This window comes from Sinocyclocheilus rhinocerous, unplaced genomic scaffold (assembly GCF_001515625.1).
Source record: "Sinocyclocheilus rhinocerous isolate Xijiao unplaced genomic scaffold, SAMN03320098_v1.1 scaffold1134, whole genome shotgun sequence".
Taxonomy (NCBI): domain Eukaryota; kingdom Metazoa; phylum Chordata; class Actinopteri; order Cypriniformes; family Cyprinidae; genus Sinocyclocheilus; species Sinocyclocheilus rhinocerous.
Window position 1 is genome coordinate 99,653 of NW_015643579.1, and position 24,724 is coordinate 124,376.

The following is a 24,724-nucleotide window of genomic DNA, read 5'->3' on the forward strand; positions in this document are numbered from 1 at the left end:
ATAGGTTTTGTAAGATGTATCAATTTAGTATTGCTATCACTGTTTATAAGAATAGACATGCTGACAACTACATGAGGGTGAGGGTGAGGGTGAAGACAGGCATCCAGAGCCAAATCAATTACAAATAATTTCAGAATCATTCTATTTCTACTTATTGACAAATAAACTATTTATCCTAGAAGAACTTGAACATAACTGACATAATCCAATTTTATATGTTCCTAACACATTCAAGCTTTTCCTCAATGGTTGTTTTTAATAGGCAGAGTCATCTTGTGACATTTTTTTTTTTTTTTACAACATTTGATAACATCTTGAACAGGCTAACAGTTCATAAATACCCTGAGCAAAACTGCCCTTCTCAAGGAACATTGTTTTAGCATACAGAGCTGTCGTTGTTTAGTTATTAACCTGACATTTGATCATGAGAATGCCTCTACAAACTTTAGAACTATAGTTTCCACTGTAGTGAAAAAAACAAAAGTAAGCTCAAAGTCTCATTAAAAAAATCACCTCCATGAAAGGTGTTAAAAAAAGTTAGTGACTAGTCTAGGGCATAATGCTGACACTTGCCAAAAATATTATTGTTAGTCATTACTGTACACACTGACTTGTGAGTAGTAATTAAACTTGAAAGTGGTTTTATTTAAAATAGTTTTAATTTGACAAGTTACAATGTACAAACATAAAGCCACTGAATGCATTTTATGAATACAAGCCAGACGGAAAGTACCGCTTTAGTTCTCTGGGATGCCAGGATGACAAAAAAAGAGACATTTTGCATAACAGTGTACAGTACATTTCAGTAGCACTGGTCATTAGTGAAATGAAATGTAGTATTATTGCAAACAGAATGTATTTACAAACAGATAAACATTATTTTAAAATGGTCTGCCCTGAGAGAGAGTAAAATCCCTCAACTTTTTTTTTTAATAAAAACACATAAATATGTACATTGTACTCTTCTGCTCCTTAATCTTGTTAAAAATATATACAATTTTTAAGTGTTTCAAAAACAATCAGAGGAGAAAATTATTGTTTTGACAGTAATTCTGGTCATTCTAGAGGACAGATAAACATGTTAGAAAGAAAGAAAGAAAGAAAGAGAAAGAAAAAGAAAGAAAGAAAGAAAGAAAGGATTCAGTTTGTTGCACTTGCAAACTGTGCCAGTATTACAGTGTAATGACTAAACTGTATCGGTGTTTTCTCTGCCAGTATGTAGGTGCTTATTCACCACTGTTCAGCCTCCAGCAGTCACAAGATAAAACTCAACAATTGGTTTATAAGGACCTCTGCTGGCAAACCGACCAAACTACAATAAGAGGTATTCAAAGCAGACAGGTTTCAGATCACAACGCAGAAAAAATTAAACCTCAGAGAGGATATACAAATATATACAAAAAATAATCACTGGATACTTTAGATTTTTAAGAACAAAAATCTGAGGCACCACTTCCTCAATTCTCTGGCCAGATAGAAATGAGTTTAAATAAACAAGTTTAAACAATAAAAGATTGTAAAGGAATATATACAGTATATTTCCTGAGAATTTCGATTATAGCTACATAAAATAATTACGTCATATATACAAACATATTATCACATTGTCCACAGTGCTTATTTAAATGGTGGTTAATATGTGCATTAACAAGAGTATTCTGGTTCTAGTTAGAGATCCACGCTGGTTGTATAAAAGCCAGGACAGGCCCAGTTCCAAATCAATCCGGTAATAACATCCCTCTCAAAGTACCAAACCTTCAATTATGGATGACTCAGGTTTTGATTCATAACCTGATTTAGATGTTAGTCATAAGCCTACAAAAATTGTCTCAGCTTGTCCACTGAATTATATTCAGCAGGATGTACCTCAGGCTAAACAACCAGTTATCCTCATCTCAGAAATTTGAAGCAAACAACGCCCACTGTACACATACTGCTCACAAACGTAATAGAAGAGCACTTTTACCCAAAAGTGTATCTTAGCTTTTTTTCTGAGTCGATATGCTGAGTTTAAAAGTGGAAGTGGAAAACTATGTAGATGGACGTCTATTAGGCTGGAGTATTAGGGTCAAGCCTAGTCTCTGGGTTCAGGGCTGAGGTCCACTGAAAGTGGCAACAGGGAGACAAAGCAGAGAGCAGAAGGTTGACTGCAGAGGCTGGGTCTGAGATGAGAACACCCTTCCTTTCGTCCAGTCAGTCGAACTATCCGGCTTATAGCAAACTGATACCTCACACCTGCAAAGAGAACGAGTTTTGGGTTGTTCATATCACTGTATTCAGTGAAGCTTACATCCTAATAGTAACTGCCAATGGCAGATGCATTGAAAAAAATTACCAATTGTTGGCCACAAAACTGTATTTTTATAACAAATATTTTCATTGTCTCTATGACAGCTCTATGACAGAATTAACCTTTTTTTTTCTTTGTGACAAACAGCAGTGGTCACTGAGTAACTTTTAGTCTCATTTCCATCTCACAGGAAAGCATAAAGATGACATTTCATGATTTTGTTCCTCTTTTTTGTTTTGCTGGCTTAATGCAAGGAATATTCCACGTTAAAACACAAAATTAAAAAGTACTTTTAAAAAAAAGTCTTATGTTCACAAAGGCTGCATTTATTTCATAGAAAATATAGTAAAAACAGCAACGATGTGAAATATTAAAAATAATAAATATTTAATGGTTTACTATTTCAATAGATGATCATGTGTCACATGATCCTTCAGAAATCATTCTAATATGCTGATGATCAAGGAATGTTTCTTATCATCAAAGTTGAAAACAGCTGTGCTGCTTAATATTTTTGTGGAAACAGTGATATAAACTTTTTCAGCACATTTGAATAGAAAGTTCATAAGAAACGTCTCAGGTTACGTATGTAACCCTAGTTCCTCGAGGGAACGAGACGCTGCGTCGAAAACGCTCGGGGAACGCCTTCTGTTATAACAATGTGTTTTACAATGTTTTTTTTTTACTGTCACTTTTGATCAATTTAATGCATCCTTGCTGAATAAATATGTTACATATATAAAATAATGAATAGAATTTTCCTCCTATAATGAAAAATAATGAATTTATACTGGACAGCAGTGGTGAACAAAGTACACAAACGTATTGACATATTACTCCAGTAAAAGTAGTCATTTTAAATTTTACTTGAGTAAAAGTACTGAAGTATTGTTTTGCGATTCGATCAGGTAGAGCATGGTGCTACCAATGCCAAGGTCATGGGTTCAATTCACTCAGAACAGGTATAAAAACCTATCTGACTTGTTTGTCTAGCACTGCTAGGCAGGAAATAAATATATTTCCTTTTTGGCCAAAATTCAACATAAAAAAGCCAAAAAATATATATATAAAAAAACTGTACCTGGTCACACTCTGTAAAATTTTCTTCTCATCTTGGTCCAGACAAACTGCGAAGGTGGTGTTGCAAGTTCCACTAACCTGAACCTTATCCACCTTTACCTGTGTGGTGGTCAGTTGCTGTAATACAAACGACAGTTTTATAAGTACTGCATATAAAAAATACTGCAACTTGAATCACCCAAATCATTTTCATATTCAGAAACATTTGAGCTTAATCTATGCAATTATATTAACATTGTTAATGTCTTTTACATTGCTCTTGCAATAGGACATATGCATATTTCCATATGAAATGCAGGATTTTCTCTATTCTTCATTCATTTCAAACATCTGTTAAACAAATTTGTAACCAACAGTATATTTTCTTTTCAAACAATAACAAAACAAGATGAAGTACAGTCAGTGTGTGGTGTAACTGAACCGAAGAGTAACCACTGACACTGTAAAAATGAAAGTAAGACTGACACCAAAAAACACCAAGGTGTAAAAACATGAGCCATATCAAGTAAACTGGTACAGAAACAGGTAAATAAAACCAAAATGTTTGCTCTTGGTAAAAAATGTTGTTGTTTGTCGACTGCTACACATTGCTGCAGAAACCACATGAGAGTAACTGTAGGTGTTTGCGCTAAGTTTGTGTCGGGCTGTTTAAACCACATCTCAGTTTTCTCCCATACTTCCTTCCTGCTCACCTGATTGTAGCCTTTCTTTGATTTAGAGTTTTGTCTCTTCAGCACTTCTGTCATTGTCAAATGAAGGCACTCCATTTTAGAATCTAACGAAAAAGAAAAGATTTATTACAATATTTTGTTAATTCCCCTGTGATTATTGTTAGGCCTAAACATTGATAAGGTTCTTTTGTGTTGAGAAGGTTATTACATATTCTTTTGAGCGTGTGCAAATACGCTTAAGCCCCTGTTAGCCCAATGTTGAGTAAGTTGAATGTAATTTGAATGCCATCTTGTTGTTTTTGTTTTTTTGTTATTTAAAAAACAAAACATGCAATTCATTACATTTAAATTTAAACAGTTGACAGCACTAATCCAAATTAGTTCTGTCTATAATAAGATCAAAGTTATTTTTTACCTAGTTCCTCAAGATTCCTGCAGGCTTTTAGCAGGTTTATAGAGGTGCAGGACTTCTCTGTCCTTGCCTTCTGACTTCTGCCACTGATATGTATCTTCATGTAAAGTCAAAAAATGAGAGGGGACGAATGAGAATTGCATGCTTGTTCCATTAATAATTCATCAATACACTGGAATGTTTCATCTTACTTGGTTGTAAGTAACTTCAAGTGATAAAGGAACAGCTTCACGGTCTCCATCAATGCCAAATCTCTTACTTGCAGCACCTGAAAAATAAGAACAGATTAGATTTTTGTTTTTTAGAAAATAAGCGAGTCACCTTAACTACAGCAAAACACAATACAGAACAGGATCTGAAATGTTCCTTCTTCCTTAAAAAAAAAATTTATAAACATTTTTGATTAGTCTGAATTTAAAGCTGCTACTTTCTAAAATAACTTCTGAGAAGTGAAAATCTGCTACTATATATATATATATACATATATATATATACACACACACACATACAGGGGTACACATACGTTTTTTAGTCTGGTTCTCATGAAAGCACCTGGAGACTCAGTTTGGTGCTCACTGTGACCCATTAAATATAACTATTAAAAAATGAGTATTAAATAAAAATACAATTATTTTATAGTACACTTAAAAATAAAATAGTACACTTAAAATAAAATGCTAATATTTCCCTTTTTATATTACTTTTTAACATTTTCAAACCTAAAATCAGCAAGCTTTTATTTTGGGGGGTTACTTGGAAGTAAGTATATGCACTGCTGGTTTTAGCACTGCTGAGTGCTTGTATATGTATATATAGTAACTTTTATGGTGCAGTTTTAAAGTCTATGACTGAAACTGCCACAGATTGAAGAAATGGCATGTTTTATTTTTGATTCACCTCTGCTTGATAGAGCTGAATGAGGGCAGGGCGGGCGGCATGACGACAGTAATAGAGCACCAGGTCAGCAAATATCGGTAAACGCCCCTCACCAGCACCTTCAGACAAGTCTGAATCAATCTTGGATGTCTGCTGTTATGGACAGAACATTTGACATGAATATATTTTTCATCTGTAATTTAATAAGGACATTTAGTTTTGGCCATGGTGATAATCAAAACAATTCAAAAAACACTTTCACACACGCAAGTTCCTCATATGAGTGGTTTTATGGGATGTGTTTTTTTTTTGTGCGCATGTATGCCGTGTCAAAAGCTTGCCATATAACAAAAGATTTACTGTTCTTCTTACTGATTATTTAGATATGTACGCACTCTCTGTTCGTGTGAATGAGTCTGTGTGGATATGAAAGTATCACCTGGCACACCACATTAACCGGAAGCTCCAGCAGGCTCAGAGTGTTACGCTCATACCAGGGATCCAGCATTCCCAGGAGATTGGCTATGTCATTAGTGCTGTCCTCCGTCCTGTTTACACTGATATCCTGTTGACAAATTAATACCAATGTTTCTGTATCAAAATATTACATAAGAATGTCGAGAATGTCTGGAATAACAATCAATGAAAACAAAATCATCTTTGTTTTGACTTCAAAGTGTGTGCAAGTAATGTAGGACTTTATTAGAGATCTAAAGTTAGCTCAGACCAGCAGCAAAAAAAAAAGGTTGTTGCGATTTAAAAGTTTTGCCCAAAACCCTACTAAAACCACACATCTATCCAGTTTTGCCAGGCTGGGATGCATAGATAAGCCATCAGAGATGTGGTTTGAAATCCAATTAATCCACAGTTAGAAAAGGTTGTAGCGCCAAACATTCATCCAAAACTCCAGTAGGCAAATAACAGATCCAAAATAAATAAAAAATATGAAGATGAAAGAGATCCGCACTCGTCCAAATTCAGCCAAAAAGGCTTATAACATGTATTGCTCAGAAGTCACAAAAATATGTATAAAAAACTGCAAAGGTGCAGAACGTTTTCGGGTATTAATCCTTCCTCAGTGCCATGTGCTACCAAGCAACACCTGCACTCATTAAAACATGTATTACCGTAATATACCTAATGTCCAATTAAATCCAATTAAACAATGCAGCCAGTACACACTAAAGGTTTTGGGAGTGATAACCACATTTAAATGTGGGAGTGAATTGATGATTTGAGTGAGTACGGAATACAGGAACCGTATGTGAAAATGTAATGATTGACGTAGTGATAACTACAGCAATGGTTTGCGGAACATGTATGCCAGTTGAAGCAGTTTGTTGTTAGCTACTTTTGACCAAAGTAATATTAGGGAATTAAGTACTCGCATCAACTGCAGGGCTGGTGAGAGCCACTATAGTGGAGAAAGACACACCTGCGACAAAATTTAAGAATGAGTCAGGAGACATACTTCTCTCCCTATGAATTGCTTGGAGAAGAGAAACACATCTCTGATGTGCGGTCCAGTTTTGTGTACACTTTTCAGATTTCAACCAAATTCGGTTGTAACTATTTCATTTTTTCGTAAATGAATTTGGTTGTTGCATGTACAGTAGCTGTCATTTCAGTAAAATTCTGTGTGCAGAACAGGAATTAGCACATTAGAGAAGTGGCACTTTAGCTGTGGTGTGTATGTAGCCTGTTTGTACAAATGGATCTGGAGATTTTTGTAGACAGTCATACTCCAGTTTTGATGCGAAAACTAAGCATATGTGTACAGCCGAAGGCATAACCTAAGTATACCCCTTTTTCGTGCGTAAACACAGGCAGGCAACACATGCTCACTAGAAAATGTCATCTTTGTCCAAAGTCTGCGCTATTTCTCTGCAACAGTAATGAATGATAAAAATGTCTTTGTACTCTTTTAAACTAGAGTTGCGGATATTGCTTAACCCCTTCACACAAGAGAAGTGTGAAATTCACACTCATCAATGTGGGTGTTTATTGGTGTTGGCACTTTGTGGACTAACTACTTAATGCAAAAAAATAAGAATTAAAGGGCCGAGGTGAGTGTAGAGATTATGTACAATTAAAAAAATTGAGCAATGTGTGTACAGTGCTTGTGACGACATTTATGTCACAGGCACTATAGCAGGCTCAAGTGTTGTGATTTCACTCACAGTGGTAGAGATGGCTGGTTTCAGTGGACTCACTGACAGCTGCAGAGAAGAACCAGAGTTCTTTGTGGAGAAATTGGCTGGAGTTGTATCCCTCCTTACAGGCACAAAGAAAAACTTCATCCTGAAAGCCTTGGTCAGGTGTGGACAGTCTCCTTCTCTTTTTCTTAGGCTGCCATATGCGCGGGCAACTCTCCCTGCCACATGATCTGCCCCAAACACCACCACTCTGAGCATTGTGGCCCCTGGTGGCCCTTCCACATCGTCAGTACTCAGAATGGGTCTTCTCCTATAGCAAACATACTGCAGCTGTGACAGGGGGGGCGCTGGGAACCATAAATCAGAGCTCCGCAGTCGCACTTGCTGTGGCAGAGAATTGGATCTCTTAGAGCGGACAGCTATCACTAATTCTTTAGCCTCAGGGCTGCCCAGGCTTTTAGCTCGACATAGAGAGTTGCTGCGAGGTTTGAAGAGTCGTGAGAGGCGCTTGGAAAGTCGTGCACTTGTTTTGGACTTGGGCACAGACGCTGTGCTCAGAATGTCCTCCTCTGCGTCCTCACAGAAGTCACTGTCAGTGCCTGAAGCTTGAGATGAGGATGAGAGTGTGGAGAGGGGAGAGCATTCAGAGGAAGTGACTGACAGAGTGGAGAACATGGAGTCTTTGGAGGCCGTGGAAAGCGAGGAGACAGTGGAAAAGGTTGAGGCCCGATAGTCAGTGCAACCGTTTAATACAAACCCTTCCTCCAAGTCCTCATATTCATCATCTTCCACATCAACATTGTCAACATCATCCTCCTCCATACCCTCAGATGTTTGAGATAAGGTCAATTCAGACTCCATTTCTAGAAGGTCGTTTAGAACATCTAGCAAAAAAAAAAACAAGAAGGAAAATCGTGACTCAGATGGTTATTATTAGCTGGAGGATTAACTTACAACTCATGAAAACCCCTAATGACATTATAAACTAAATCAAAGTGACTGGAAAGCAATCTTCGAATGTTTATAATTCCAAAATAGCCAAACAAATGTTTGAATAAGCCCATGGCAGAAAGAAATGGGACTGGCTTGGATTCAGTGTCTTACCAAAATTATCCTTGTCCCAATGGAAGGTGTAGCACTTGGCTGCTGGAATGCTGAGTGTCTGAAGAACCCCTAGTGGCACAAACACAACAAAGTTTTTCTCATTAATCACTAGCCCACTCCAAATCCAACACACCACTGTTTCCCAAGCGGAAAAAAACATCAGCTGTATTGCTTCATGTTGGCCATCCATCTTGGTTAAGTTTCTAGGAGTTGGTGCCAGGTAATATGTACTACTGCTGCCCAGACCAACAGTGTAGTATGTCACCAAGCAACAACCATGAAACTCTATAAGATGTAGACCACCAATTCACATGGCCAAAAGTATGTGGACACCTAAATATTTCAAAGCCATTGGCTTTAATAGGTAGTTTGCTGCTATAACAGTTTCCATTCTTCTGGGAAACATGGCTACAGGGATTTGATCCCATTTAGTCAACAGAATATAAGTGAGGTCAGGTGATGGGTGATGGAGCCTGGTTTATACCTGAGGTTTCAATTAATCTCACAGGTGGTCAATGAACTTGAGCACTGTGCAGGCCAGTCAAGCTCTTTCCCATCAGACTCGGTAAATTGTTTCAATATGGACCTTGCTTTGTGAACATGCCCTGTTCTACAAAAATATTTGCTGAAACTTCGGCTGAATTAGTCACAATTGCTTAAATAAAAGTTGTCCCCGTACTTCAGCCATATAGTCTATAATGCTGCATTCCATGTGTGTATGTAGAAACTTATTATTTTTTTTATATTACTGATTGCTTGTGAACAGTAATTGATGGTATAGTAGTAATTAATTTTACTATAAGAATTACTTTGATTGACAATAACTTTAATAGTGCAGTTTAGAACAGTGGTTCACAACCTTTTTGTCTCCAAGATGCTCCGTTTGTCCAAGACAAAATTTGAAGGCCCTATTTAATCTGATATATACCTCTAGTACTCCTGTTGTAATAAAAATAAAGTCAAAAATATAATGTCTACTGTTTAATCTTGTACAGCCATTTTTTAAGCATTTAACAATAATTTGTTAATTGGAGCCTCCTGGAAGTTTGCTAATGACCCCTAGTGGGCCCCTCTACCTTGGTTAAGAACCATTGATTTATAAAGTGAAAAGGAATAAAAAAATAAAAAAAAGATTTCATAATACTATTTTTTTAATTTGTATAAGGTTGGACACAAGTCTGGTAACAATTCAAAGCACTTTAGGGTTTGTGAGGAGGGCTATAAGTAGGAAGTGAGACTGTACCATCTGAAGTCTTTCTTTTGGAGGCTGGTATGCCAAGTTTTTCTCGCAGCGCCTCCAGACCACCCTTGATATGTTCTCGAGCTTTAGCTATATCCGTTATGGCTGCTGCAGACTCTAGAAGGTCACTCAGTGAGGACAGGATCTGTGCCAACTCATCATCACTAAGGCACTAAAAAGGAACCAACTTAGTCATGTACTGTAACCTCTTATGTTGTTGCAAGTCATTCAGAGTCAGAATTCATTGAATGTTTAGCTGTGTTTCAAATGAAGCTACCCCTCGTTTTAACTTCCAAGTAATCTGACATAATTACAATAAATTTCGCCATTTGCAAGCAAAACTATTATAACAAGCTCAACCCCGTCATTACTCCCACTCAATCCATCTATTTATTCCCCATTAGCCACCCATCAGCCCACATATGAGTCATTTTGGTCACACATCCAGTTCTCACCCCCCTCCCACCAATCAGATCACACACTTCCTGACACCCACAAAGTGATACACCCACACATACTCAGTCACAGTCTGACGCACATACACGCTGTATCAAGTTTTTTGGAGCACATTAAAGCAGGAAACATCATCTCATGTGCTGTGGAACAGTGTGGTGTACCTGTAGAGCACCGCTGATGGTCTGTAGTGGGTATTTAGTTCCGAGCACTGCCTGGTAGCTGTGTTTAATGAGTGTAATGCTACTCTCTCTCTGTGAGACCTCCGCTCCACTGAGCTGCTCGGCCACAGACAGGAACTCAGCAGGCACCTCAGCTGGGTTCATCAACAACACCGTACTGTAACAGAGAAAACATCAGAAAAGGTCACTGTTGTGTAGCAGAAACACAGATAAAACACATTACTTGTGTCCACAGAAGAAGTTTACATTTGTTATTTTCGAGTGTATTTCATTTTAGTAGAACATCAACAGTTTAAGTTTAAGAATTTATTTCTTAGAAAAAGATATTTTGTATAAAAAATAAAAATTAAAAAAAAGAGGCATGCTCTTATTATGGGACAGATGTTTATCCAAGACAGATCATATGGAGGGCTGTGCTAAGTTGAAATGACCAGCCATGATAAACATAGTACTGTGGTAATACCATGGTTTTATTTACACCAGGGTCTTCAACTCCAGTTCTGTAGGGCAAGTGTTATGCAGACTTGAGTTCTGTCTGTAATTTGCAAGTAATTCTGAACACATTAATTAGCCTGTATGGATGTCTTTGGTTAGGGTTAAAGCTAAACTTGGCTGAGACTGGACCTCCAGGACTGGAGCTGAAGATCCCTGATTTACACTACCATTGAATAGTTTGGGGTCACTGAGATTAAAATGTTTTTAAAAGAATGCTCACCAAGGCAAAAAGACAATAAAATGGTAATATTGTGAGATATTATTAGAATTTTAAATAACCGTTTTATATTTTAATATATAATAAAATGTAATTTATTCCTGTGATGGCAAAGCTCAATTTTGAATTACTAAGTGTCACATGATCCTTCAGAAATCATTCTATTATGCTGATTTGGTGCTCAAGAAACATTTGTTATTATGTCTTATTTACATCTATTATTAATATTAATATTAATAAATTTTGAACTATTGTGCAAAATGAAAAAAGTCCTTATAATTAAACATTAATTTGTCAGTTAAACACTAGGCTAAAGATTGTATTCATGACAAATAAATTGCAAACAAATATTTTTATTTGCAATACATTTGACTGGACACAACCTTTGATGCTGAAGTTTCACACAGAGAAGTAATCGTATAATAATACAAATTGTGAATATCCAAGAACTGACACAGGAAGTGAGTGGTGAAGTCTGCAACCAAAAAGGGCTGAGCAATAACTGACACAACAGGATTTCCTCCTGCTTCTGTTGAAACACACTCACATGATCTTAGAACGCTGACTAGAGGTGGCAAGGCCTTGTTCCTCTCTTACCAGCTTGTGGTACGAAATCCCTGATACAAGCAAATGCACACAAGAACATTATTTCATCAGATTTCAACATTATGTAACAAAACAAAATCTTAGTGAAAGCACTGAAGTTAGAGTGGAAGTTAAGTAATCCTTAAGGTACTATTGGTGCTCTTAAAACTGATAAACAAGTGTAGCACTTATTTTGAAAAACAGCTGCAAAGCTTCTTGAAACCACTGAGAAGTATGCCACTGTACTTTTCTGTTAAATACTATGAATTAGTAGACTGGGACTAAGGTTAACAAGCTGCTCTTTATTAAGGTGCTAAGCTGCATGATGGTGACTGATAAAAGTTAATCTTGTGTTTATTGATGTGAATGTGCTACCTGGAGCTCTAAGCTCTTGATGTAAAGTGGAGAGCAGGTTACGGCACACACTACAGTAGGGTTCAGGCCATGCTAGAAAGTCATGAAACACTTCACAAGCTTCTGTCAGAATCTCTCCATCAGATGGACAAAGAGGCATCTGCAGAGAGAAAACAGACGCATATGTGATTTCATTAACATTAGCTTCTGGGCGAAAGAGATAAGGCTCAAACTGAGAGGTTTAAAGCAATATTTGTGGGGTCTAAAAGTCCACTAGTAAAAATGCTTTTATTTTTTCAATTTTTCTAATTGAATACTAAATTATGCTTTACAATCTGAAAAGCATCTGAAAATGTACATGAATTTCTAAAAATTTACTACAAAATAAAGCTGTAGATTGGAAGTATTGTAAATACGTAAAATATATAAAATTGTCGTATTTATATACATTTTTATATAAATGTATAAAAATATAAAATTGTATATATTTCTTCTTCATTTTATGTAAGGTTTCTATGTTTTACATTTTTCGAAACCCTACAACTTTTATTTCATGATTTTAATAACAAAATGTAATTATAATTTGATTATACAATTGAATTATAATTTGATAAAAATAATTTAAAAAAAATTATATTTAGATTAATTATTTGTGAGAATGAACACTGAGAAGCATTCAATATTTCCTAATAGGCGCACGCAAATAGTAAATACTGTTTCCCTGTCTTCGACATTAGCTCAGTAAAATTAGATCAATAATTCTTAGTTTCTGATTATCAAGGCTTTGGTAAATTTGTTCTTGAATAATCAACCCAGTGTCCATGAAAATGTACCTGCAGAAGTGTGGACTCAAACATGAGAGCCAAGGGGGCCACAAGCTCATAATGACACTCCTGCTGAACCTAAAACAGCAGAGAAAGATATCCAGCATCACCACTTTTACATAGCGCCTACAGACAAACTCACAATGTGTTCTTGATCACATCTAAAATAAATTAAAATACGTTTTTGCTTAACTTAATTTAATTATGAACAACACCAATATCTTAGCATAGATTAGATGCAATCTTTATTGTCATAGCCTGCAGAGCCCACAAGGGGGCATAGTGAGCTAAACACAGAGGACATTGATCACAAAAAAGTATCACTTCTTTTCTGCGGGTGTAACATTCCGTTTAGTTAGCGGTACGTCTACATGTGTACTCACTTCTCTGGCTTTTCTGAGAATTTGCTGCAGCAGAATGAGAAAATTTTCTGGGTCCCTCTTAACCAGCTCTTCTAGACTCCAGCGGTTCATACACCAGCCAGCTGCACAAACATGCATAAACATACACGCATGAGAACCCTAATTGCGAAACTGGGACAAATGTGCGTGCCTTATACCTCAAATAAACATGATATCTAGTAAACAAGTCCCCCGTGGTATACATGTAACCACTGCACAACCCCAATATCACCAAACGAGTCAAGCACACATAAAGGGCGGGAATTAATCTGAACACACACATCAGACAGGAAAAGGCTGGTTAAAGTCACGATAGCCTGAATATTCCCCTGAAATCCCTGATGTGTAGATGTCAAAGGGTTCCCTGCTTTAAACTGTGATGGTTAGAATTCTGAGAAAGAACATACTGTAATGTACAATTTGAGAGCAGATCATATTGGTTAGGTGACAGAACTGTGTGTAACCTCAAAACTACACAAATTTAGAATGATGCTGAACTGGATATTTAAGGCAACTGCAGCTTACTAAAAAGATCTGCAGTGGTCGATAATAACTGCTTTACTTGAAGGACATCTTAACTTCCTGCCTAATTGAAGGTGTGAAACAATACATTTGCTTTAGAACACTCTCTGAAAATAACACCTTCTCTTTGAATCTGTCAACAGTGGCACACTCTGTACACAAACAGCATTAGAATGTTCATCAGTGTGTGATCTTTTGTCTGTCAGTTCCCTGGTTCATAAACACAACCAGAGCAAATACACAACTACAGTGATAAAGATTCTATATGGGCCTTTCCATAACAGAGAAGTAAAAAAATAAGACCTAATTCAACTTTCCCAATATGATAGTATATCACAGCTAAGTATCAAGTTGTCTTTGAGCAAATTAAACTTTGAAACTGCTTGTATACTGAAAAAGTAGTGTTTTGCTGTGTTCACACAATTAAATGTTACAATCAGATGTGGGTGGGCTGATGTAGACACATGCCCACTCAGCTGGCATTTTCACCCACCCAGTCACAGAATTACATGGACCAATAACAAATATAAGGTATCACGTTCTCAATAAAGAAAGGGAATATTTTGTTTAAAACCTAGTTTAAAACATGTTGAATTTGTGTATATGTACTGTTTGTATTCATGCTGGTTTCATATTTTAACAGACTTTTACCTTGCAACACAGTCACGAGGGTCTGCAGGAATCCTCTCTTATTTCTGAATATTGCTATTATTGTGCATGAATAAATTAATAGATGCAGACAAAAAAAAGAGTGTTGTGTCACTGACCCATAAGTGTATTATGCATATATAATTATTTGAGTAAATTAACACGGAGAAGCCCATTTCAATTTAACATAAGGTCAATTGAAAACCAATGAGAAAAATGATAAAGGAAAAGCACACACAAACAAATTGTACAAACAGAAGTCAAAAAATGTAAATGAAAAACAGTGATGCCAAACAAAAGCGACCCATCAGCAGCAGAGGGTCAGTGGGGTGGCCTTACCGTTCCAGGATTGTGTCAGGTTTTCTGATGGCCGGAGTCCATCCAGGCATCTCTCCAGAGCATGCTGGATCCGGTCCTCTGTGCACGAGGTGTGCTGCATCTTGATTGTAACTGTAAAACAAAAGATCTAAAGTCATATAAATGAAGCTGTAAAATTCTAACTGTTTCTGAAACAGTGAAAAACAAAAAAGATACCAATACACACTACCTCCTTCATATGATCTGTAAATATGATACTAAAAAATTATTACATAAGATGGCGGAACCACTTGTTTATATTTAAATTCCAAACATATCAGTCAAGAAAAATGTTATACGTTACTATGTGGGTTTTCAGTCGGCCTCTATCCAATAACACAGTTGGTGTAACCTGAATGAAGTAGCAGCATGTGTCAATAAAATTCCATGCAAGTATGTTATCTACATAGACAAACAAATGCTCGTCTCCCTTCAGGGAAGTAAACATACAGCATCCTTTGCATGTCTGTAAATGATATTGAGGTTTAGGGAAATGTTCTACCTGGTGTCAGAGAATTTCAAGAGAACTATCTGGTTTAGGGATTATTAAGGGGATGCCACAGCTGCCAACTGTTTGTTTTCTTCCTGATAACATTTAAAGTTCCTGACATTTACTGTTAGATGGCACCTGCCACCTATAAACAACACCACATACAGGGCTCCAGACTAACTATTTTTACTAGGAGCACTGTAGCCCCTGACTGAAAATTGTTAGGAGCACAAGCAGAAAATTTAGGGGCACACCTTAAATCAGCCTGCAATGCAATCGTTCACATATTTTCCCCATTTTAACTGTATTACTGACAAATGCTTTGATAATAAATAGACTTAACTCATAGAAATTACAATGTGCAGTATTCCTTTCATTTAATTCTTTTACGTATTTCTTCTTAATTTCAGAGGGATATTTCAGTGGGTAAAGCAGATTATTTCATGTTTATACACATTTGATAGTAAAGCACTAAGCTTGAGCTAGGAAGCTTACAATATTTATTTTATTAACAAAAGTAACGTGCAAAATCAAATTTTTATGTAGAAAAGGTATATATTGTACTCTTATTAAATGTACCATTATTCTTCTATAGTCTTATATGGAACTGACCAACAACTTCAGTGATTATGTGTGATTTAGTCGCAAATTGAAGAAAAGTTTGTTTTTCAAAGCACTTTGTGATTTTTCTTACTTCATACACACAAAAAAAGAGCAAAACTCTGTCACATTCTGATTTCTTGATGATTTTATATTTTAGCCTAGTGATTTTAAAATTGTTATTTTATAATTTCAAAATGTAAAGGAAAAGTAGCTATAAATGACTGTCTAATAAGTCATCAAGTGTTCCTCTGTTGCCATCTACAGGTTATAATGGTGATTTGATGTATTTTTTTTTTTTTTTTTTTTGTTTTTTTACACAGTACAAGTTCTGGCAACAGCTGTGTGAAATGCTTGTAAGTCATTGAAAATTGCTTGAATTTCTCTCTCAAAAGGTTCAGACAGGTACAAACCCTGAAATGAATAATGTGACAACATTTGACTATTTCTACCACAACACCATGGTTACAGTTAGCCTTACTGCTTCTTGTTTTCTACGTCAGCGCTGTTTGATCTGTTTATAACAGATAATTCTCTGCAGAATTTGAATGCATCTCACTAGATCTCACAGCAACCTTTATTCATTCTGCGGCGAGTTCAAACGCTTCTTGCTGGATCTCGCAGAGCTGTGCAGTAACAGTGTCGCGAAATCAACTTTGGTTCCTGAGTAAAGCTGTTCTGAGCTCGGACAAGTTTGTTTGTGTCGTGGTCCGAGTTGATAAACGGTCCGCGCTGCGCAGCTCAAACAAGTAGCGGGATTTTGTTGCTTTTGTTTCATTTGCCGTTTGATATTTCTCATATGCGACAGGAATGGCAGCGCGAATTGAACAACGCGGTGGTAGCACCAGTGCGACCGCGCACAAAATTTACTCGCACCGGCAGAAAAAATGGTCGCAGTCTGGAGCCCTGACATACGATGAGTTCCAAACGGATTTATCACCCTCCGAAGGGCACTACGGAGTGAAAACAATCATGGCCGCCATATTGAAGGGTCGTTCCAAACCGAAGTGCTCAAAACTGGCCACTTCAAAGGGCCCTTCGGAATGAAGGATTTCGAAGGGTACAACTGATGGACACTTCGGGCTCCCATGATCCTTTGCTCAGATTCTTTGCATGATGACGGTGCCTCCGTGTGGGCACGTGATGATGACGCAGAAGGGCACTTCAAGAAACAGTTGTTTGGTCCCCTATACCCTTCAACCCTTTGAAGCTTTCACTCCGGAGGGTAAACCCTTTGAAGGAATTAGGGCATAGGGATGAGCCCTTCCGAATGGAACGCAGGGATAGTATCTGGGAACAGACATCCAGGAATGATATGCAACGCTGAGGTCAAGGATAATGGAACAAACCTCATAGATAGAATGCATAGATGCACATACAGTATATAAGTTGTAAATCCAAACAGCAAAAGAAATAGAAATGTATTACTATTAGAAATAATAGAAATAAATGTATGCTGAGAAATAGCACTTAAGAAGAAGTGTCAAGAAAAAAATAGAGAATTCCTCTTCCAACAGACTAATTTCCCTAAAATGCAAAACATTGCATTTGGTGGAATTTTTCTCCCAGTGAGTCACTGACCAAAGGAAGTTTTAAATGCGCGATAACTTGACTAGTTCAGCTAAAAGTTTGGCTGATATTAGCAGTTTATAAAGTGCAGCTGTGAAAGAGATATGGATAGAATAATTAAAAATATTAAGCCACTTTTAGGGGTCGTTCACACAAAACGCATTTTTGAGTTGCATTGGGCTGCTTTACCATTGTTTTTCTGTGTACAACTTTCCACTTCCAAACTCCACATTCCACTTCCTTGTCTCTCCAGTTTTAACTGTACCGCTTGTTAATTTTTTTCCCCCTTCAAATTAAGGTCTTTAGGTCATTATATCAGTAAATCAACTGAATGTAATGTACGTGTGGCTCATATTAGACAGGTGCTGTATTATGTTGTTAGTGGCACTCTCAAAACTTCCCCAATGTCAAAACAAAAATCCCCAAAACCATGAAACAAACATTCAGAGAGATATTAAGTCTGAGTCATTAAACCCAAAACTCAAACCACCAATATTATCTATGATACACTAAAGTAAAGCTTTTTTGCTTCACTTAGCTTCTTGTAAACACTTGTCAAGGCATATACAAGACTCATCACTCACCAAACATCACGTTGCATTAACACGCTGAGCGTGCGGCCCATTGAGCATCATGCGTCATAAAGCGGATTTGCATAAACTAAGTTCTGCATCAATAACAAAATTAAGGAAGTGTCTTACAAAATAATTCATAGAATTTATCCCACTAAGCACGTTTTGGAAAGATTTAAGCTCAATATTTCATATACCTGTGAATTCTGTGGTCAAGAAAAAGAAACTATTTTGCATCTATTTTTCCACTGTATTTACTCAAGATTATTTTGGAAGGATTTAGAATTCTTTATCAATAGAAAACTGGAGTGTATGATAGAAATTTGTATATTATATACGTTTTTTTATATAGAGAATGGAAATTTGAAATGTAAAGAACAACATATTATACATGTGTTTATTTTATTAGGAAAATAGGCTACCATATACATAAGAAGAAGTGGGCTCAATGTAAACCAAATTTGTCACATTGTATGAATGATTTTAAATTAAATGTAAATCTCTTAGAACAAACCAAAAACCAAAAAAAAAAAAGGTTTAATAACTCCATATGCACCTATGGTCAGACAATCATATATGGCATATCTTTCATTTCTTCAATTTAAAAAAAGCAGAACAGTGTGGAAAATATTAAGCTGATTTCCTATCAGATGTCAGGGTTTTTTTCTGATCTAATAAAACAGACAGGATGTTCATGTTAGGTTTGTCCACGTAGCTCCTAATTCAATCATTATGCAACACTGATCCAAAGATTTTTCTTCTTTTATATATATATATATATATATATATCTCACTGTGGTCACTAAGGGGAATTTGCTGATGTTAACCCAAAAAAACATAAAGAGAAGGCCTTATATAGCCTACAAAACCCACATGTGGGTCTGTCAGTCATTAAGCAAGTTAAACTTGAAAAAACTCAAACTGCCAAGTACAGCAAGTTACCAAAAATTAAACCTAAAGCATTAATAATAATGGCCTCACTCTGATTTACAGTAAGGTTACCCTTAAACAAAGTGTTATGCTGGTCACTTGTTTTAAGCACAACAATAGGCCTGCTAGCAAAGTAGTGGGAACAGCCTGATATTAGCCTTAATGACTTTATGGAGCTCTATTGTAGCCTTGCCAGGTTGCCTGGAAGGAACTAATTCATCACTGATCTTATGATTACTGTTTCCATCATAAAGGCGAACAAAAAACTGGTTTGTGTTGCAAAATTGGCACAACTTTGTTTTCATTTGATTGATATTTCATTGACTACACTAATTTAATAGAAAGTGGCACCTGGTGGCAACAGGTGCCAGGTGCAAATGAAATTACAACCCAGAAGTGAAATGTAGATTTTTTTATTTAACATTGTTGTAAATCCTTGTGATCTTGTCACATATTTGTATGAATTTTTATTCAGTCTTGACTTAGACTCTACTAAAATGGTCTCAACACAAAACTTGAATATATTTATGGACTGAGAAGGTGGGATTTTTTTTTTCTTTTGACTCATAGAACTTTAAGACTCTTATTTAAAAACATGACTTCAACAAATTTTCTTCTAGATCAGTGTTTCTCAATCTTTTTGACTCAACCCCCATGTGGACAGTTAAAAGAATGTTTTCAATAAAAACAGTTACGGTGGGGTAATTATTTCTGTTTTCAGCATTTTAATTTTAATTATAGTTATATTATTTAATATATTAATAATAATTAATTAATTAAAATATTTTAGTCATCCTGCAGCCCCTGTGAAAATCTGCTTAGGCCCCTGGTTTAAAGCCACTGTTCTACACCAGTTCTGCATCAATGCTCTGATTAGTGGCATAATATAGGATTAAACTGGTGCAAACAAAGTGACCAGCAGCTGTCAGTCAGTCAGACAGATACCTGTAGCCTTTTGTTCGTTTTGCAACCTCTGAAAATGTGGAAGTGACCTTGCTGACACGTAAAAGGATGTGTTCACATCCTCTTATGCGAGAGGATGATTTCATCTGGGCAACACAAACACAATCCCAGCAATCTTCCTATGTGAAGCAAAGACACATTTGAGGTGCACAGACTATGAACAAAATCATTGAAATGCAACCAGGGCCTTTGCAGTACATTATCCTGAGTCAGCAATGCTGCATTCAACATTTGGATCACACTTTTTTTATTCTAAAAATAAATAGCATTACTTTAGCACAATGCCACACACAGTATACAACTTCAGACTTCCAACACTGGACACTAAATTCCATATCTAAGATCAGAACTTAGCTATAAAACCTCAGATCCTAACAGCATGTCTGATGAGATGCTCCCTTCATCTCAGCTGATTCAAGTTCACACTGCGACCCGGCATGAAGGTTCATCTCAGCTCCTTCTCCTGATCGTATTTCCAACAGCCCTGTACAGGAAGGCTGCTCCCGAGCTTTGCTGAGGAAACAGGTGTTGCTCCATTGTTGTGGTGCGATCGGCCGCTATGATAGACTCCCACACCATGAGGGGGTCGAAGCTCATTGTGTGGAGTCTCTGATTGATGGGGACCGATATCCCCCATGCGCCTTCTCCTGTGAGCCCAGAGTCTTCTCATCCACATCCCTCCCTCCCATAACAATAAGGCCAAACTCCCCCTACCGTGATCATTTTAGGAAATAACAGCAGTCGAACAATGGTGACAACATTCAATGGTAAGTGCTTCCTTTTTATATGTTACCGCCGACACAGAGGCCCAGTTAAGCAGATACAGTAGGATGCAGGGGATCTATCACAGAGCAATATTTACCAGAACCAGGATGCTGATTTTCTCCTGTCTAGGCGGAAATGAGGAACTCTATTCTTTCCTTTTAGCCTTTATTGGTACCTGTGGGAACTTTACACTGACCTCGATTTCAGCTTATGTTGTGTAAAATAGAACTGAAGGGTATGTGTTCTATAAACCAAGGAAACAAGCAACTCTGTTAAGCATGCATGCATAAAAAAATCATGCATGAACAACAATTAAGGACTTTGAATTAATGTTTAATTAGTGGTCTAAATTTGTAAATGAAAACATTTTTTTTAGTAACAAAAATGTCTCTTTCTTGTTTAGTTTTTGCTGCTTCACACTATAATAGCCACTATTTAACCCCTTCAAGGTTTTTTTTTTTTTTTAAATACATTTTGTAAGTTTTATATATTTCTTTAATACAACAATTATTTTTTGTACAGAAAGATGGTGAAAAACAACTTTAGAAAGATCTCAGAACATTTCAGTTTCAGTCTGAATACCCTTTTATTCCTATGGCCGTTCTGTTTATCAAGTGAAAGTATACGGATATCACCATATTGTGAAATTTAAAGTGCCCGTGTAAAGATGTAATGCTGTACATATTTTGAATGTCCGAATGTTGCTGTTCAGAATTTCTGTGTTCTGAGTTCATTTTATCATGAATAACTGATATGATGCTGCCAAAAGCATGTCAAGTATTTGTTCCTATGCTGTATTTAGCGTATAAATAAGTGTGTCATTGGAATATAAATATGTAGAATAAATAAAGCACATTCTATATTTAGAAAGGAACACATCTTGTGCATGCCAGGTGTGATGAGCTCACAGGTAAAAAAAAAACAGTGGGGAATATGAATTTGATAGAAAAGATATGAACCCTGCTGTCATACAAACAGGAAGAGGTTTAACACAAAACAGCTTTAGTGTTTCTTCCATGTCAGTCACAACCAACGCCTATGTCTGATTACAAAGGAGTCACTTTCGCTTCAAATTATGACTCAAACCTAACGATTTCTGAACATAGATGAGCTGGCTGACAAAAACATGTGTTATGACAGCCACTAACACAAGTGTCATGTAAGAGTTGTATGTATGGCTACGTATAAAATCACTGTGCCTGAATATGGCTTTTGGGAATCTATTTTAGTACTACTTAGGAAATACACTGAAATACATTATTATAACTTTCCTACAGTGTATGCACAAATATGCTTTGTCCAGTGACATTTTATGGGTTGACCACAGTGTTTAAAAGCAATGATGCACACACTGATGAACATCACCCCTGAAACTTTCATCCAGTTTCATTTCCAGTCTCTAGTTGCGCAATCGTCCAGCAGATTTTAGATCAACTGGAATTCAGACTTAGCCAATGAACTGTTATTAAGTGAGGAACCTATTATTTCACTCAGCTGAAAGTTTGTGACAAGCAGTTACAGTTGCATCAATTGTGTGATGTTGCCTGCTTGATTGCTTACTTATTTATTTTTTGACTGACTGATTGATTGTACTGCATTGTGTTGTGTTGTATTGTACTGAGATATTCACAAGTATGTAAAATCTATTTTATCTTTCTGCTAAAATGAACTAATCCTACCATCTCATGGTTTTAATTAAGCAGTAACATAATTATTCCTCTCCCTTAATTTGCTGATAGACAAGCACACGAATGCCTAAAAAATTGAACTTCCTTGTGTATGTATTATTAGAGTTTCTGTCGGATGTTGTTTGTGCATGAAAAGGAGAAGTATCTCTCTACTTAAAAGCTGTTCTATCGCACTTGCTCCTGTCAACTATACACTGAAGGCCAGTTCTTGCAGAGTGACTATGAACTTGAACTATGAACTATTGTATGTTATGGTGGAAATTAAACCAAATATATCATTTGAATATTACAGACAGTATTAAAAAGAAAACTAATTTGCAAGTAAAATGTAAAATTAATCTGCATATATAAGATCTTAGAGGCTTATACTCCATCTTTATTTGGAAATATGTGTCCATTGCATCAAATATTATGAATTCGCAGTACATTTGTCTCTAACTGAATCCAAACTATATGACTCTGCAGAGAAGGAACATCAGCTGTATTTGTGGGATTGATTGTATTTTGCAACGAAACACTTAGAATCTGCAGACTTTATGTTTATATGTGCATGTATGTATGTATGCATGTATGAAGAAAAATAATTCAGCACCCCCATTATCTTAAGGGATCTTCTGTGAGAACTAGAGTGGCTGCTATAAGTCTGCTGCTTGAATGTGATAAGATCTCCGACTTAGCCACTGTTTTTACATCTGACCATCCGCCACAGAGGAAGCCCATGTGAATGTCTTGCAGTCATCTTTTAAAAGACTTTTTAAAAGTTTCGTTACAGTTTACTGTATAAAATTCTAAATTGTTTAAGTAATAGAGCCATGTAAAATAACAGAACACAAATGCTGTCAAATAACTTGAGTATATTACATGACTGCATTACTGTATTTCATAGATAAATATCATTCAACAGATTACAGATTCAGAACAGCTATCTTGCATGCCTCACTGCACAAAATCTGTGAATAGTAAAGTCTCCACACGACATCCTCAGCTATGAACATCATCTGTCTTAAAACTCAATTTAAAGGGTCATGGAGCATTGGAAATCTTCACATGCGAACATGTGAGCTGGAGGAAGCAAAACGTTTCTGATTCTGGCTAAAGCAAATCATGGGCTTGCTTGAATCTACCTGCACATCATGTCCTCTGACTTGGCCTTGTAATTCTGAGTTTTATTTTTTATCTAGGCTACATGAGCTCAGATTAAAACAAACACGACACAGGAATACACCACAGGCAACACTTACCTGGAGTTCTTATCCTCTTCCCATGATTTCTTTGCCTCTTATCAATGTGTGGGCTGAGACGGAACCGATGTCCTTGCAGTGTAATCCTGCGCTTATGATGAAAAGAGGTGGAAATGTAACCACATCCTTCAGCATCAAGTTATATCAGCCTACATAGACTCTGAACAACAGCAGCAACAACAGGAGTAGTCATCAGCATGCCTGCCGCACTTTGGTGCGACTAAACAGGAACTCGGAGAGAGAAGGTGCAGATGAACTCAAAGGAGGAAGGCATGGGCTACATGTGTTCATGAGTGGGAGGAGGTTTAACTTACACACGCAGGCTTTGTTTTTTGACAGACGTCTTAGGTGACATGAATGGCAAGCTGGTCTTAGAAATGACGGGTTTTTTTAATTACTGAACATGTAGATATGTTTAAATGTTCACAAACATAAGAGTACCCACATTCCATTATCAACATCAAAACAATTTGCTGTTGTTGTTTTTTTTTACTTTAAAAAAGTTAATTAAGGTCCTTGTTAAGTACACACCATTTATTGTGTTGTTTTATTGTTTGATATTGAGCTATTAAAATAATAAAATGACATGTATTTTAGTCTAACTGCAGACTCAGCCTCTATACTCAGCATAAGATCAACTTTTAACTTCCCCAAAGGTCAAAATTTGCATTTTGTACCGTAAGAGTGTCTTTCTCTCTGTGTCACTCTCTGCCTCTTCCTTTCTCAAAACTCAAACATATTAGTCGGCTTAACTGTAATATCACGATGAGTGGAACTCATTGAATGGTTTGTTACTATTCTAAAGAAGGAACTTATCTGCTAACGCTTCCAATCAGATGGATCAGACCAGCGCAGGACAGGAAGCTTAGAATATGTAAATCCACACTAGCAAAAGATGTGACAGGGGTTTATTAGCTAATAGGCGACATGGATTGGATGAGCTTGACTTAGTGGAAATGAAATACTGCCATCTAGTGGTCCAACTGCGTTGCAGAACAATAAACGAACCGAGCAATAGCAAGTGAAAGGTGTTTAGGTT

General features: G+C 36.6%; 1 protein-coding gene across 1 annotated transcript; it reads right to left on the bottom strand.

Moving 5' to 3' along the window:
* Window positions 1–645: 645 nt before the first annotated feature.
* On the bottom strand, window positions 646–23,906 carry LOC107757420 (phosphoinositide 3-kinase regulatory subunit 5-like). Its single transcript, XM_016574889.1, has 18 exons — window positions 23,686–23,906; window positions 14,850–14,960; window positions 13,323–13,423; window positions 12,949–13,017; window positions 12,137–12,275; window positions 11,724–11,793; window positions 10,447–10,621; window positions 9,833–10,001; window positions 8,590–8,658; window positions 7,510–8,369; window positions 5,769–5,894; window positions 5,351–5,482; window positions 4,799–4,826; window positions 4,645–4,721; window positions 4,457–4,550; window positions 4,063–4,145; window positions 3,372–3,487; window positions 646–2,235 (listed from the first exon to the last, which is right to left on the bottom strand). Exons 2-18 carry the CDS (start codon window positions 14,947–14,949, stop codon window positions 2,088–2,090), a joined length of 2,556 nt encoding a protein of 851 aa, XP_016430375.1. The 5' UTR covers window positions 14,950–14,960; window positions 23,686–23,906; the 3' UTR covers window positions 646–2,087.
* Between the last annotated feature and the right edge of the window lie 818 nt (window positions 23,907–24,724).

Coding starts and splice junctions, on each gene's coding strand:
- LOC107757420 (XM_016574889.1), bottom strand. CDS start 14,949: ATGCAGCACACCTCGTGCACAGAGGACCGGATCCAGCATGCTCTGGAG. Junction 13,018..13,322: donor TTCTCAGAAAAGCCAGAGAA/GTGAGTACACAT, acceptor CTGCTGTTTTAG/GTTCAGCAGGAGTGTCATTA. Junction 10,622..11,723: donor AGTCAGCGTTCTAAGATCAT/GTGAGTGTGTTT, acceptor TCTCTGTTACAG/TACGGTGTTGTTGATGAACC.